Source organism: Artibeus jamaicensis, unplaced genomic scaffold (genome assembly GCF_021234435.1).
Source record: "Artibeus jamaicensis isolate MK-2021 breed Jamaican fruit bat unplaced genomic scaffold, CSHL_Jam_final contig_373, whole genome shotgun sequence".
Lineage (NCBI taxonomy): Eukaryota > Metazoa > Chordata > Mammalia > Chiroptera > Phyllostomidae > Artibeus > Artibeus jamaicensis.
Window position 1 is genome coordinate 10,202,239 of NW_026521807.1, and position 17,915 is coordinate 10,220,153.

Here is a 17,915-nt window from a genome sequence, read left to right on the forward strand (position 1 = left end):
GTAAAAAAAGTCCAAATTAATTTAAAAAGTACTTGACACAGAAAATAGAAAACTGGACTTGTGAGATTATATTTGTTGCATGTATACTATTTATTAGCAAACAAAGCACCTAATTCAATGACTATAATCCTTCCTGTAGAATAAACTAACAACTATAGGAATATGTAATATTGTTTATCTTTAAAAAGATTTCTTTAGTGACCTCAAAACTAGTAGATTCCAAGCAATTCAGGGTGCTTTGCTGACCAATGAACTACAGTAATATAAGAAAAAAAGTGTGATGATCCTCATTTCCTTCAAAAATCACCTGTTCGGCGAGGCTTTCTTGCAGTTCTGTATTGAAAATGTTCACTTTATCCCTAAACCCCATACTCTTTTCACTTTTCACCCAACCCCATACTCTGCCCTTCCTGGCTGCCCCACCTCCCATTCCTGAGATCTTATCACTACATAATATGTCCTATATTTGACTCATATTGTCTTTATTTAGTATCTGCATCCCCCACTAGATTTTAAGTCCCTGGAGGACAGAGATTTCAATGTTTTGTTCACTGTCGAACCTACTGCAGTCTTTGGAATATTATAGGCATGCAAATATTTTTTAAACAAGTAATAAAATGAGTACATTTTTTTCTTAGAGAAAGCACTCTTTGTGACGTAATTTTAACCCTGAAGCCAAAAAAATAGCTATTCCATTTTTCTCATGCTAACACCAACAGACATTGATAGCTGATTTAGAAATACATACAGCCTTACAAAGAATATAAACTGTTTATTTAACATGATAAAACTGAGGCAACAGTGATAATTCAGTTCCATTATTAGTATGGGTTGAGTCCTAATAAGTACAAAAAGTGGCTTATTAGAGGCAGAAATGGAATGAGATGTTTCTTCGGTCTTACCATTCTATTCAGTTATGCTACTACTTCATTTTTGAAAATGATGTTGTCAAATGAGAGACAGGAGGGGAATAACCATGTGTAGTTAGAAAACCAACAAAAAATGGTATAGAAAAATAGAACTGTCTGACCCATTAGAGAGAGACCCATCCAACATAAACGGTTTGTAGCTCAAAGGAGTCCCTTACTCAGAGAAGACAGGCACATGGACAAGCTGTACCTGGTTTTTCTTTTTTCTTACAATGCAAACAAAAAATAGGCAAAATGTTTACCATTAAAAAAAAAGAGAAAGGTTAACATTAACCTTTTGACCACTCTTAGTTTTCACATCAGAGTATTCATGGCATGGAACCCGCTCAGCTATACACCAAGCTATGAGATGAGTGGGAGTTAAAGGATGATACTTGTATGACTGTTTGAGACACTGGGTTCAAGCTCTAGGATCATAAGTATGTTTAAGTCTGATTCTTTAAGCCGTCTAAAGCTCTGTGAAGACACAAGATGATCCCCATTCAAAAATCTCTTAGCTTTATTTTGCTGAATAGAGTCATATACCATGACAGAACATTTTCAATTATGAGATGGCTCAGAAAGTATATAAGAATTCAGAGAATACTGAGACCTATGCTTTATAGTACCAAGAATTTAATTTTTCATTTGAAAGAATAAAATCTATCCAGTGAAGTTCCAATTATAGATTTCACAATGAATTCTACTTATTACTTCCTGGACCTATCAATTCCATTAATAGATGAATATCTTTTCTGAATCATAACTCAAGAAGAAATGCCAGTATTTTATCAATGATATTTATATCAGAAACAAAGACAATAAGCCCATTGTACTTCAATGCACTGGTCATTTATATACAGCAACAGGAATTCTAGGGAAAATGCCAAAAATAACTAATATGCATATGGATAGTAGGACAGAATTATATGCTCTTCATTTCAGACAAACCAGTGGGGGTAGGAGAGAGAATAGAATTTTGACTTTTATAGTGCAGTGGCTAGGAAGGGGGAGGAGAAATGAACAAATTATCAAATAAATTTCCACATACCATACAAAGTAAGATTATAAGGATTCCTAGTTAATTTAGAAAAAAATACATAAAAGTAACTCTCCATTGAAGCATATTACTTTGACTAGACTCTAATATAAAAAATAAAAGAATCCTACCAAGCAAGACTTCCCACCAAGACAGCAGCACAGGCAGCATGGCCTCTTTGTACAACCCCATCAAAATTACAAATGAAATATAGAACAACTGTAACTTAGAACCAACAGAAGCCAAACTGAATGGAAGTCTGACAACTACGAAACGGAGTTGAATGGAAGTGTGACAACTACGGAATTAAAGGAACCACACCCATCCAGACAAGTAGGAGGGATGCAGATGTGGAATGGCCTGGTCCCCCTCAGTGAGCCCCAAGGGCAGGCACTAGCAGCAGCCAGCCTAGATTCTAAGCTTGGCTTCAAATGGGAATCTCTAAGCCCAGCACAAGTAGCAGCCCAGATTGCTTTATAGCTCAGGCGGGGTGGCCCTGGGCAGAATACAGGTGATGGCTGACCCAGGTCTCAACCACCTGGGAAACCCCAGGGCCTGTGCACCCAGTGGACAGCTACAGATCAATTCAGAGCACCACCAACCTGCCCCTGCACAGCTGATCCTCCATGGAGGTAAAAGGTTGATAGTGAGTGGTCACAGCCAGTCCTTGCAGCTGGCTGGCCTGGGTAAATCCCTCCCATTGATCTGCCAACAGCAATGAAGTCTCAACAACAAGAGAAGAGTGTATACAGCCCACACAAAAGGGGTACCTCTAGTACCCAGCTTGTGTGATAGGGGAAGCTGTGCCACTGGACCCTACAGGATACCTGCTACATTAGGCCACACTACCAAGACATGGAGTCAAAACAGCTCTACCTAATACACAGAAACAAACACAGGGAAGCAGCAAAAATGAGGAGACAAAGAAACAGCTCAAAAGAAAGAAAAGATGAAAACTCCAGAAAAAGAGCTAAATGAAATGGAGATAAGCCATGTATCGGATGCAGAGTTCAAAACATTGTTGATAGGGATGCTCAAGGAACTTAGTGAGAACCTCAACAGCATAAAAAGATCCAGTCGGAAACAAAGGATACACTAATTGAAATGAAGAACAATTTATAGGAGAACAACAGTAGAATGGATGAATCCAAGAATCAAATCAATGATTTGGAACATAGGAAGCAAAAAACAACCAATCATAACAAGAATAAAAAAGAATCCAATAAAATGAAGACAGTTTAAGCAACCTCTGGGACAAGTTCAAGAGGTCCAACATTCTCATCATAGGGTTGCCAGAAGGAAAAGAGAAAGCAAGAATTTGTAAATCTATTTGAAAGAATAGTGAAAGAAAATCCCCTGATTTGGTAAAGGAAACAGACATGCAAGTTCAGGAACATAGGGAGTTGCAAACAAGATGGATGCAAAGAGGCCCACTCCAAGACATGTCATAATTAACATGCGAAACATTAAAGGTAAAGAGAGAATCTTAAAAGCAGCAAGAGTAAAAAAGTTAGTTACCTACAGGGGAGTTCCCGTAAGACTGTCAGCTTATTGCTCAAAATGAACTTTGTAGGCTAGAAGGGAATGTCAAGGAATATTCAAAGTAATGAAGAGCAGGGACCTACAACCAAGACTGCTCTATCCAGCAAAGCTGTCCTTTAGAATTGAAGGACAGATAAAGGGCTTCCCAGACAAGAAAAAAATTAAAGGACTTTATCATTACCAAACCATTATTATATGAAATGTTAAAGGGAAATGTTAAAATGTTTTCTTATTTAAGAAAAAAAATATTAAAATTATGAACACTAGCATGGCAAAAAATATGTATCTATCAACACCTGAATTTAAAAAACAATCTAAGCAAACAAGAACAGAGACAGAATAATGGATAAAAAGAGAAATTTGATATTTAGCCAGAGGGGAGGAAGATGAGGGAGAATGGGCAAAGAGGTGAGGGGATCAAAAAGTACAAATAGGCAGTTACGGAATAGCCATGGTATGTAAAGTTCAATATAAGAAATAGAGTAGCCAAAGAACTTACATGCATGACCCATGGACATGAACAATGGTGAGGGATTTGCCTGAGGGAGTGGGGGGTGCTGGGTGGAACAGCACAAAGGGGGAAAAAATCAGGACAACTCTAATAGCATAATCAATATAACTTTTTAAAAATGAATTCTACTAAATTCTAATTCAGGCTGTTAAAATACTATTTGGAACCATTTTGCAATATATACATATATCAAATAACTATGTTGTACACCTTAAACTAACATAATGTTATATGTCAATTGCATCTCAATTAAAACTATTATTTGGTTCATATGAAATATACATCCTTTTACACTTAAAGAACATAATTCTTGGTACAAAGACAAAATGCATAAATAAACTAGTTAGTAGTTACAATCACCTTTGTCTTCTACTTTGCTTTGAAAGACTGAAATAAAAAAAGGGAAGAAACCAAACCAAACCCATTACTTAATGTTCTGCTTGTATAAAATCAGTATACTAAGGGAGATTTCAAATTTAAAAAGAGTGAATCAATAATATTTTAAAATTTTGTCTTTTCCACCACAAAAATCCACTGTATCATCTTTGAAACTCAAAACAATAACTTTAATAATAACTTTTCAAATGTACACTAGTTCTTAATAAGAATGGTTACACCAGGTGAGATTCTTTTCAAGTCCAACATGTGACAACTTCCACATACAAAATGTTATGCTTTGCTGTAATCTTATGATAAGCTACTTATTTTACTAATGCTCATATATTGCAAGATATATATGGAGTGCTTCTTTTGAAAATACACATGAAGGGTCTTTAGGCTATATGTATAATTCATTTCAACCAAAGAGTTTTACCCAACTTAGGCACGTATTATTCAGTCTTTTAAAACATCTTAGAAATGAGCTATTTCTAAAATATTTAATCTACACCAAAATAGAGAAATTTGCTGTATTGAGATTATTAATATAAAGGTGAACCACATGCCTTGCAAATAATTCCAAAAGAAGTTTCAACATTGCTTTCAACAGTAACAATAGCACTAGAACATAATACATAGCCTCTAAAGACAGTTATATGAAAGGACATTTATTTATAAATTCTACTATTTGTTAGAAAAAACAAACCTGTTTATCTAAATTCATTCCCTTTATAAGTGTAACCCTTCACTTTGAGTTTTAGATGTAAAAAGCATTACAAAGAATTTTACTATTTTTTAAATCATGTTTTTATTAATTTTATTTTTATTTTACATTTTCCAATCAGATCACCTCAATTTCTGAACTATAAAATACAAATTTAACATTTCTAATTCTGGGCACTACAAATATAAAACCGGTCCTACTTGGCACACATTTAAATGATACCTGCAGATTGGTTCAGAGTGGAAAGATTCTGATTTCTGAAACTGACAGAACAAAAATTTCATTTGGAAGAAATCACCTAAATAAATATTTACAAACTGTAACCACTCTCACACAGGCAACACAAATAAATTGCGTGCTCAAATAAACTTTCAAAATGTATTTTAATTTCATCCCCAAAAGAAAAATTTCTAGATACAAATACATCTCATTCAATAATGTTTTAACATACATTCAGCAACTTAAAACATTAAAGGATCCAATATTTTCATCTTTTATAATCTCAATATATTATATATTTAATATATAATATATACAATACATACAGGTTGTCAGCAGGATTACAAAGTAATTTTTTAAAGTCTGATCAATATTGATAAATATTTTTAATTATTAAAAAGAACTATTTAGGATCCTAAAATAAAAAATAAAATGTGGGAGGCCCACACCTAACAGCAAGATTACAAATGTTCATATAGCCAGTCATTTTATGAGATCCCTCAAGTTGTACAGAGTCCACTGTTAAACAATATTCTTGCTACTTTCAAGCAGTAGTACTTGTAGATATTAAGCATGTACATCTCCATTAAAATGTAAAATTACTATGCAGCTTTCTTTACTGTAATATACAGTAGCTATTTTCTTCCCTTCTGTTGGGTTTTCTGTTACTGTTGTTGGAAGAGTGAGTAATGCATTACCAACAGAAGCAACTTTTAGCTCCTTCACCTCCTATGGAACATGGCTCAGTTTACAGAGTGTTCTGCGGGCAGCCACATGAGTAGTAACAGAACCTTAATACCACTAAGAGCAATCGCTCACTGGAGTCATATGAAAAGTTTCAAAGATTGTTTCAGAGGTTTCTGTAAACCAAGGTAATCAGATGTATTATTCTTCTAGAAGAGAGAGAGACCTCTCACATCAGTTAATACAAGGAGTTAAAATTTCCAATGCCACAGTATAGCACTTAGCAATCTATTCTGTAATTTTACATATTATCCCATTAATTTACCCTGAGAACAGAGGAAGCATTTCAAACAAGATACTCTGATATGTTTCTTTTTTCCTTTGTATTTGCTTTCTTCTGGTCTTTGTCAGCCCTTCAAGGGCACAAATATTTGAATCCAAAGTGTGACCTGGATATCTGTTTTTGTTAATCGAGATTCATGCCACGCTGAGATACTGGTGATAAAAAAGCCCAAAAAGGCTTGTAGAAAAGAGACAAGCAGCAATCCACCAGGTAAGGAAAGACAGAAGTCCTCGGAAGAGCAGAGGGGTGAAAATGTTTTTTAAGCTGCTCAGCGCCACTGTTATTTGTGTAACAGTTACCTTCACCTTCCCATCAGCAGATGGTAACTCAGAATGAACAGAGCTGGAGGGGAGACTATTATCCACTGGCGAGGTAGAGACAGATTCTGGATAAATGCCCCAGGAATGGTTACCTAGAAAATTCAAAGCAAGTAAAACTTGAAAAGTAACTGATTCCAAAGCTTATTAAAAATAATAAATACTTTAACTTACATATGAAATTAAGAACAAGAATTTTAGTGGCACAACAAATTATTTTATATTAAAAATAAAGTAAAATAATAATCTTTCAACATCTTGGAAAAAATTCATTTAACTTCACCAGACTATATCTGGCCTCACTAGTAAAAGTACAAGTAAAAGCTACAAGTCCAATTTACTTTTAATAACTGCACTAAAATCTTTTAAAATAATAAAAACATTTTTCCTTATATAATACATAATCAACTGCCTCTACTGGAGTGACAGGGACAGACTCAATAACTTCTTAGAAGTCTTTTCTTCCTCTAGAATATCAGAATAAATTTCTTTCTCAGAAACTATCTACGATTTCAACATGAGAGACTATTAATAGCTTCTAGAAATTTTTTCATCACATACTTTCCAATGTTGGATAGGATATGAATCACGTAATTTACAATTGAGCTATTCCTTTGTTTGAGAGATTCCTAAAATTTCCATCTATCATCAGCTCTGTGGTCTACTAAGCCAACCCAAATAATACTTTTAGTTCATTTATCTTCTTAAACCCCCACATGGGGCACCAAGGAAAATGATCAATACAATAATGGATAGTTCTTCAATAACACTACACAGGGACTTGATACTTAGTAAACAGACTAATAGGAGAACTTTGTTCTTCCATGGAGAAATCTTCACTCTTCCAACAATAGTTATCTAAGAAGTAGAACTCACCAAAGGATTCTGCAGTTCATGTAAGTTTACAAGCACCTTGCAATAATTTGAATGTTAAGCACTTACAAAACCTTAAGTAGTCCTTTTCTAACACAAGGTAAGATCAACAGTGCTCACTGAAGTTATTCAGTAAATTTGGGAATTAACGTTCAGTACACAACTTCTACAAGTAAAGTGTAACATAAAACCACATGGACCTGAGTTTTCAGATGTAAAATGAGGCACCAACTTCTAAAGCTAAAAATTTCCCAAGTTTCCTCTTCAAACATTTACAGAAACAACTTTAACGGGCATATTTATCTGCAGGTAACAGGAAGCATTATTAACGACAGGCAGAGAGCAAAACAGCACGGTTCCCGGTTGCCAGGGCAGGCCTACCTAGTGTCTTCAGCAGCAGGGTTGTGTGAAGCAGCATGATCAGAGGTGCCACATACTGCAGCGCAATGACACACAGGTAGTAAAAGACTCGAGCCACCTGCAACCAACAGCATTCTTCAGTGTCCAGTATAGCTGACATGTTACGAGTGAATTACACTGTCGAGTAATTGTCAAACTGAATTGTTTAAAAGATAAATAATCTTTTCTTGGAAAAGCTCAATGGTAATAAGTTTGTCCTTCATTATAAATGCCCGCAAACTGACTTCAGAAAGGCTCAGTTTGAAGATGTCTTTTAAAATGTAAAAATATTAAAATATAACTTCCTTAAAAAAGTTCTTAAGTGATTAATATAAACTGGAACAAATAACCACTAAAATTCAAATGGTATATATTCACTTACATTTCAAATAAAAAAATGATAAAATCTCTAAAGACAGACACCTAAACAAAAATCAAACTAAATAACAGTAACAGGCAGAGTCAAATAGGAGCATAAACCCTCCTAAATAGAAACACTAGCTCCCCCTCCTCGATGAGCATATTCGACTGAGGTTTCATTATGAAGTATGAAAATATATAAAAGGAGAAACACTCCTGATTTATAAATGAGAGTCAACAACAGGGGCTCTAAGACCAAATATCTTAAAAAAAGAGACATGACAGGTTACAGATCCAGTGCACTACAGCGGTAGATGGATCCCTGGCATTCTCCTTCTCTGGAATCCCCATTAAGTTAAATATTTATGTTTCATGTTCAATTTTTAGAATAATGTTAAATGGAATAAATGTAGTTGCTAAAATTAATATTTCCTATGCTTTAATTCATAATGGCTGGACAACATATTGTAATGTCTTTCAAATCAATTAGGGGTTTCATTTTAGCAATAATGCACATACCACAGCTTTACACCACACAACCGTGTGATACGTAAAGTACTTAAGGCAGGAAAAGGAATTAAGACCCTTTCTTCACTTAGCGGTGAAACCAGATCAAGGTCTCTTTGGGGTCTGTGTAAAATCATCCCATTTATTTGCAATAAAATATTATAAAACAAAATGACTATTAAAGGAAATGAAATTATTTTTTCTTATAGTATTTGCTATTTTTCATTTTAACTATAGTAGAAAACTTACCATTTTCTGTAGCTCGACTGTACTTATTCGCCCTGCTTCTTTCTTCATCTGATCCACACATTTCTGGGCTAAGTTTAAGTAAGCTTGCAGGTGACTACGCATCATGGCCAACCGCAAAGCACAGAGCAGAATTATTAACCAGAGTCGCAGAGTATCGAATGTAGCTTCTGTCATTCTACAGATCAAAAAATTGACATGGTGCTCTCAAAGATCATAGTATACCAGCATGCTAGTTAATGTTCACCATATAACCTACACTTACCTAGCTCCAGTTGGAGGTATAAAGCAGAAGTATCCCACTCCACCACAGACTTACCTATGTAATACTTTCACGTGCTTCATAGAGCCAGATAGACAAATGTATCACGACAGTAAAGTACTAACAGTTATCTAAAAGCAAAAAGTAGAGCAATACTTGGGATCCTTTTCTCTGTCTACCCTACCCCACGAGGAAAAAAAAAATTGGCTGTGAAATGAAAAGAGCTAGGTGCTCTTAAACTGGAGGCTAAGAGAAAGAAAGAAGGAAACTATCGGAGATGGCTTGTGGAACTATCAAGTCAGTGACTCATCTACAGGCAAGAGTAGGTTTACAGTTGTTCGTATGGAAAATAATACAATTAACAAACAATATCAGAATAAACTCTGTGTTTCATATACTCACAACTGTAAACGTACTTGTCCCCACCCTGTGCTATGTATGGTTAGGGTTTTCTCTGATCACCTATATATTTGGATAAGATCTTTCATCTGCCAAGTTCCGGTTCAGGATCACTGGAAGAAATCAAGGTTCTGATACATTATGAAGAATTAAGCTGCTTCAGATTCCTCTCCAAGTCATTTAACCTGCTATGTGCGGAAGCTGGCTCAGTTTCTAAGCAATTTCTCAAGGCTAAGTTTAGGACTGTAGGTGAGATGTGCCCTAAGAATATTTTTTTCAGAAACTAGACTACTGGTGAGAGCCCCTTAAAGGACTTTAGAAAGAAGAGGTAATCTCTGATGTTCTTTTGAGGTTTACTGTTCATAAAATACCATGACTTCTGCTTTAATAAAGGATCGTATTATAATTTGAAAGTAATGATTGGACCATGATGGGCAACTATTCTAATCCTAGCACATACTGGATACTTAATATATGACTGTTGAAATGTGTAGTGATCTGCCAGGTAGGATCTGGAACATACAAGGGTCTCCCTCAAATTTTTCAGACCATGAGGGTAGAATGGTTGACTTTAAAAAACCACATGGAAAAAGGTAAAACACCTCACAACACTTTCCCTCCAAACAGGTGGTGTTATCACCCCTTCCCTCTGCCAGTTTAAGCACCTAGAGAAGGAACTAAAACTACAATCAATATAGAAGTTGCCTAGGGACATGAAGGTGAAGGACAGTACAGGAAATAGAAAAGGCAGGGAAGATGTGAAAGTGTACAGTTTTGTTTGAATCATTTATGAAACGGAGGTCAGAAGTGGGGATGGAACAGAGGCTTTATCATGTTTCCTCTCTTTTAGTGTCCTTTTCACAGGGTCGTAAGTGCACATGGATATAAAAATCCCTGTGGAAAGCACTGTTGGTTAGAAAAGATAAAGGAGCAATTTTTTAGCCACACATTTCCATTACACTGAACAGTAAGAGTAAGGAGACAGTCGTCTGAGACCGACAGAACCCCAGATGCAAGGCCATCCATAGCCCTGCAGGCCAGTGGTCTCCAACCTTTTTGGCATCAGGGACTGGTTTCGTGGAAGACAATTTTTCCATGGACAGGGGTGGCGGGGGATGGTTTTAGGATGATTCAAACACATTACACTCAAGCTCACCTCCTGCTGCGTGGCCCAGTTCCTAAAGGTCTGGACCAGTACGGGTCCATGGCCCAGAGGTTGGGGACCCCTGCTCTAGACAACACTGTGTTCCCTGGAACTGAGCAACGAGGAGGCTTGACTGGTAGCATCTTGAAGACAGCTATTACACAGACTTTGAGGGTAACAAATAATGGGAATGAAGGGAATAAAGTAGTGAATCAAAAAAAATATTTGTCAGTTCATGAGTTCAGGATTTAGGATGATAGTGATTAATTAGTAAATTCTAATTCAGATTATTTAACTAACTTCATAAAGATTGGGTAAGTTGATCTAGTGAGGTATCTCAGGAAGGAGGCTGAACGGGACAAAACACCCACGTAAAGACTAGGCTGAAGACATTTCTCCAAATTCCTGACGTCATTCTAGGTTTCTCTGTACACGTTCTCTCTTGGTTTTCTACTTACAAGGTCATGCGCACATACAAACCGTTTGCCCACATTTTATTTTTTTGATGCTAAATCAGAACACATGGATAAACTTAAATATATTTTGGGGTTGAAACAGCATTATAACAATTTTTGCTTCTGACTACAAATTCTGACTACCTTCCCATAACCATTTAGTCCATGTAACAGGTGAAAAACCTGTTACTTGCTTTCTTCTTCCTGTCATTTTCTTTGATTGATGGGCAGCCATTCTTTCTCAGTCTACCAAATGAACTTTGGATTTTAAACAAAAATTAAAAATCACCTGTCTAATCATTTAATGTAATGGTCTGACAAGTAGAGAACAGGATGGAGCAGAGACAAGACTATAATTTTGTTTGAATTGTATGTGCAAAGGACCAGCAATGGGGATGGAACAAAGAAAACAAAATTATAGGAAAAGGATCCTCAGTCTTTATGTACAACAAATTCTTCCTTATAATTTAATAATTACACAAGGGAAAAATTATCCCCATTTCAATTAAGCATTGTTTTTGCCATTAACCTGCACTAACTTTAGGCTGAAAGTGGGAAATGAATTTTGGTATAACCACTAAATGCTTTATATATACACCAAATCTGACTGAATAACCTTAGCCAAATTATTTAACTTCTGAGGCCATTACTTTATCTGTAAAATGAGATGAGAACAGCAACCACACACAGAATTGCTACAGAATGAGGTAAAATATATAAAGTATCAATTCCTAGTATAATAACTGGTATATGATACATCATAAATGCTGTTTTCCTAATTAAACTAAGGCAAATGTAAAATCAGAGAATAATAGTAATGTAAAATCCAACTTCTATGATCAAACTTCAAAGAAGGATGGAATGCTTTCAGCATCAAAGATACGAGTTAAAGTTTCTCTGAGATTTTGTCTAGAACCCTAGGAGTCTTAGGATATACTTTTTAGTTTTTTCAAATACTAGCAAAAGTCTATTTAGAAAGTTACAGAAGTAGAAGTGAGCTGTGGAAGAAGTGAGCCAGCTGGGCCGTGTGGGCTCAGGGAACAAGTCACACAGGCAGGAAAATGTCCTTTGGAGCTTAAGAGAAAGACCAAGGCAGTGCACCTGAGGGAAGAGGAAAGTGGGAAGGCAGGGGCAATGCTCTGGAAGGGGATGGGGGCTTGGGAGAAGAGAGAGAGATTGATTTTTAAATACTCAGTGAATCTGTTGAGTTAAAACTACCATCAAGGCTTACTTGTACGGGGAAATAACATCAAGACTTCTAAGGATACTTCCTTAGTTCAATTAAGATTAACTTTTTAAAAACTTATGGTGATCATTGATTATACACTCCAAGACAAATGTGTACCAGGATCTAAAAGAAATACATAATATAAAATGTGTACTGTGGAGTCAATGACTAGTCAAGGTTTTCTATTTTAATTGTGATGAGGCAAAGCAGAGAAAGGAAAATTTATGAAGCACTTACTTTCAGCTGGCTGCATTACATGTGTTCTTTCATTTAATTCCAGTAATAAGTTTGTGAGGCAGACACTATTATCTTCATTTTTCAGAGGAAACAGAAACTTAGCAAAGTAAAATAATCCCCCTCAAGTTTTAGTGAAGATCACAGCTGGGATGTAAACCAGATCTCTGTGCATCTTTCTATTAGCTTAACTTCATTTCACAAGGTTAATGAGTTAACATATCAAGTACAGCTATTAATGCCTTTTAATAAATTGTTCCTATGTTTCCTTACCATCTTATGTTAAAATATTGTTGTCTAATTGGGGAAATATGAGCTAATATTAGTTAATAATGTTAAGGCGTTCTTTTTAAGTTTTGATATATATAATGATAATACTGTTATATAGGAAATTGTCCTTACTTTTTAGAGGTACATACTAAAGTATTTAGCAGTAACAATATTATGCCTCTAATTTACTTGAAAAACTACATCAAAAACAAACAAAGGGTGAAGCAAATATGGAAATGTTAATTACTATGGGGGTTTCATATATGAATTTCAATTTATATTATTTTTCCTCCATGATTTTCACAATTAAAACATAAAAGAACTGCACAAAGTATCTAAAACAAACACAATTAATTACAACAGAAAAATTTCAAGTAACAACTGGACAGTAAGTGAAAAAGCAGAAAAACTTACGAGTGTATGAAATAATGTTAATACAGGGTAATAATCATTCACATTCATTCATAAATATTCCAAAGAATGAAATGATGACCTGTAGTTTTAATTTTACAACACATCTTTTAGCATTTCTATTGTTTTAATAATGGTGTCCTAATGTTCTCTTTAAAAAACTTAAATACAGTATAAAACATTTTAGATTATATAATGAAACAAAAATTAGCTCTCAAATACTCATACTTACAAAGGGATACTTTCTTTACCCAATGGTGGGTTCATAATGTAGTCTTTGGTGATTGGTTTTACCCAGAGCAGAACCATAAATAAAGGTGCCAAGAAGTTGACATGAAGTAATGTTCTGAAAGTATGTAAGAAATAAACATAAAAATCCAGAAACAAAATACACTAATAAACTGCAGAAACTTGGACTTATAAAATGAAAGTAAAAACTTATTTTCAGTATTCTACATATTTAAGATATTACTGTCATGATTATTTTATATTTATCATTACCGCCCAACAATGATTTGAGCCCTTATAAAAATACTTTATTGTCTTAATTTTTCAGAAAAGAACATTTATATCCAGGAAAGTGAAATGACTCACTCCCGGCAATGTTACAGGTCAGAGGCAGATCTAGCACTAAAATCTACATTGGTGACACTAGAATAGAAATTCTAGTGTCAATGATCCCCTTCTACTCCCTGACTTAATGTACAGATACTTAAATGATTCTCTAATTCTACATGGTCAATGAATCCAAAGAGTTTTTGGTATACAGGAGCCCTCTTTTGATACTTTTCAGTGTTGCTGAAACAAAATGCCTCATTATTGACAGGAGACAGAAATCATAAAGGTCCATAACACTAGAAGGCATCGAGCGGATGAAACCCACTACAACAATCATAACTGAGGAACCTCTCAAAATGTAATCATTGTGTACATTGTTTTGATTAAGTTGTTAAAATCATAAGGGGTTCACATATTTTTATTTCTTTTTGGAGTATTATAAACATACATGGAATTAATTTCCCTATCCTTCACTAACTAAGGAAATTCACATTATTCCTAACAAGGCAATATACCACAGTACACAAAAAGGTTTCAGGTATGAGCTGTAACTTCACTGTTTCTGGTAACTGTTATCCCAAATTTGTACCCTACAGAGATAGATGACTAGTAGAGAATTTTTCTTATTAAAAAAAAAAAAGACAAATCCTTCAGATTATTTTATTACCTTGTACTGCTTTCACTATCAACCATGCTGGAGGGCTAAACAGGAAGGTTTGAAACACACACACACACACATACCTTAAAGCAAATGACAGTAATCTATGTGCAGAACCAGGGCTGGGGCTGGGAGCCATAAACGCCTGACAGAGAAGGGTGAAACCCTGGTTCTAAGCTCTAGCATTAGAACAAGTACTAGGACCTGGCCACAGGGGTGAGGAGACTGTGGCTGTTTGTTGCCAGTCATACTACTCTTGCAAAGGAACTAGCTTGCCCACACCCTTGTATCAGGCAGAGTGCTACAACACAATTGGGGGGGGGTGCAGTGCAAAAACTGGAAATAAGACTCCAAATCATCAATGTGAAAAATCTTAAAAAGAAGCCGCTCTTACTGAAAAGAAAACTAAAGTGTGCCGTCACCCCCATCCCAAACCACCACTAAATGTTCTAAATGTTTTTATAAAGTGGTTCTTTCATCCCACAGGCTGGGTAAACCATCCCGTGTGGGGGAAGAAAGCAGCAGTATTAGCTATGCAGTGTTGCTAGGGAACACTCTAGTATTAAGGAGCAGCCCACAGCGGTTTCAGTAGCTGGTGATGGACTCCCCTGCACCCACCCTTTCAGCTTATTTAAATCACAGCACTGGGGTTAGTGGACTGAAGTGTGTGTGTAGAGAAGGGGGGAGAACCAGGTTTTGTTTTAAAAGAAGCCATTAGAGAGAAGGATGGTAAGAGAAAGGCAGGACACAGCCAAGAGCATGCTGAGTAAAAGGAGGAAAAAGAGGGATAAAGGAGTGTGTACTAGGAGGTGAGAATAAGGAAACACACAAAAAGCATATTTAAAAAAATGGAGGTAAGGAAAAAGCCAAAAACAATGTCAAAATTAAAATAAAGGACAATGACATAAGAGAGACATGAATGTAAACAGACTAGATAGAGAACTGGCATCATTAAGTGTGGGGTTTTAAACAGCAGAAAGGTTAGGAAATGATCACGTAGAAACTTAATGACTGTACATATATCAAAAAGGACTACTCAACTTGGACTACTACTGCAGAACAAAAAGATGAGGTGAGAATGGGGATGTGCATAGATTGGAGCTATAAACCTGTCATTCTGCCAAGGTGGTGTCTATACAGCAACAGCAACAAAATCTATGACGACCACAGAGAATACAGTAAACAGGTTCTGAACTGTATATAATTTTTAAGTATGATTTCTCCATTTGAGAACTAAAATAGATTTTGATAGCTGAAAGTAGTCTGATATTTGACACTGTAAATATTGTCAGTCATTTGACATTACTAGTAACCTTGAAATAAAACAATGCATCATTTTAACAGGAGTTGTACAAACAACTCGTATGTACACAGATTTTACTTTGAAAAATTTTAAATAAAATATTAAATTATTTAAGTAGAATTATACCAAATTTAAATAAAATATTCCATAGACCTTAGTTCAGCTGCAGAGATTACAATATTATAAATTGACCCAAGTTAAAAAGAATTAATATAAGTAATGGCATTTCCATTTTAACAGGTAAAACAATATGGCAATTGATGCTATATTTTTCTAATACCAGACTTAAAATTTGGAAATGAATACAAGAAACTTGTTTATAATAGAAAGATGAAGTAATGTGACATCAAATAGTTATTCATTAATTTCCAATACAATAATTTATTATTTCATCACAATAATATACCTTCATTGAGATGGAAAACATATATTTATCTGCATGTGCTTATGTACATTTTCCGCTTACTGTGTAATTTTTTCTGTTGTCAAATTCAGGGCATCCAGGTGCATTTGAGCCAGGCGTAATCCGGGAAATGTCAAAAAAGCCCCAATGAGTGAACAGAAAATAGCGAGGAAAAATTTGAAAGTAAGTTTTGAAACAGGACCCCTAAAAATAAAAAATTTTTAAAAGCTGATGAATTTTTAAAATTAACTTTCTAGAAATTTTTCTTTCTTCTAATCAATCACTTAAAAAACACAATAATAACAGTGATACACAAACAGTAAACATCTACAAAAAGACTATGCTTATTCAATTATTTATAATAGATTTTAGTGAACTATAAAAACTATAAACTAAATCAGGCATCTCTTTAGCCACATTTGTAACAATCCAACCTACATCTTCAACATAGAATTTGATAAGTGACTCAGATACAAACTTAAGTTTAATCTCTGGTGGTAGGAGAATTAAATCAAATCCAAGTAAAGATCTATGAAAGTAACTAACTTTATACAAACGTAAAAATTACAAAACTATCTCTAAAAGTGACAGTCCTACTTAAATACCTCTTCACTGATTAAAAACAAAGAACGACTTACAGTAAATCTACTTTACTAAAAACAGAAATATTTTAATCTAAATAATGCTTAATTAAAAAAAAACTTACTGAGATTCTAAGCCTTGCTTTTCAAGAAACTGCATCGCACTGTCTGAAAAATTTGTAAACCCTGTAGGGAAAAAAATTACTCATAGGTAAAATACAGAATCTTTCTGTGGAAATAAAATGCTAGAAAATAGAGCATCTTAAATTTTGAAGTGACTAGTTTAGCTCTTTCATGTGCTAATTAGCATGCCATAATGCAATAAAATTTGGTTATTAGCAGAAACAGTCTTTGAAAACCATCCCTTTGATATTTCCACATTCCATGAGTATGCATAAAATTTGCATTAGGATTTGCATGTTTATATGAGTAAACTTTAGCATTACAGGAACTCATTTAACTATAAGAAAGAAAAACTGGGGAATGTGCAGCATTTCTAAAGAAAGGTAACAAAAAACTTAGCTAAAACAAACAAAAAAGGAAAGATCTTAATTCAGAAAATGAAGGTTATTTATAACATTAATGAATATGCATCTCTACCCTAATTTTAAAAACTTATCTGATATAAAACTTACTTGAATACTGAAGTAAAAAATATTAACACTAGATAAAGCCAAACTGATCTGTAAAGTTGTATGAATTACCTGTTTCAAGTCCAAATTCCAGATAGTTTTCTGTTACAATCAAGACTGCCATTGCTTTCACGAAGAAAAAAAATCCAAAGGTAACGCAGACTGATTTTTCACCACCATCTTTTACTTTAAAATAGTGTGTAGTTAATGAAAATAGAACTTTGCTGAAGAAGAAAAAGTTCAGGAAAAAACCACAAATAACTTTGTGGGAGTTAAACACAACCATCTGTAGGGACTTGACTTCCAATAAAATTTGACTACAACGCT

At 34.8% G+C, this 17,915-nt stretch overlaps 1 protein-coding gene across 7 annotated transcripts in view; it reads right to left on the reverse strand.

The window, feature by feature from the left end:
* Positions 1-4,581: 4,581 nt before the first annotated feature.
* The window catches only part of TMEM161B (transmembrane protein 161B), a 73,645-nt gene continuing 60,311 nt past the window's right edge, over positions 4,582-17,915 (reverse strand). For 3 of the 7 annotated variants that reach the window (XM_053664467.1, XM_037159643.2, XM_037159642.2), the window contains 7 exons: positions 17,661-17,812; positions 17,082-17,142; positions 16,439-16,579; positions 13,686-13,799; positions 9,054-9,228; positions 7,920-8,016; positions 4,582-6,760 (listed from right to left, as the gene is read on the reverse strand). In XM_053664467.1, coding sequence (XP_053520442.1) covers positions 6,483-6,760; positions 7,920-8,016; positions 9,054-9,228; positions 13,686-13,799; positions 16,439-16,579; positions 17,082-17,142; positions 17,661-17,812 — 1,018 coding nt within the window. In that variant the 3' untranslated portion in view covers positions 4,582-6,482. The remainder of the gene's footprint in view (positions 6,761-7,919; positions 8,017-9,053; positions 9,229-13,685; positions 13,800-16,438; positions 16,580-17,081; positions 17,143-17,660; positions 17,813-17,915) is intronic. The other 4 variants (XM_053664466.1, XM_053664465.1, XM_037159644.2 and 1 more) reach the window with 3 other exon arrangements.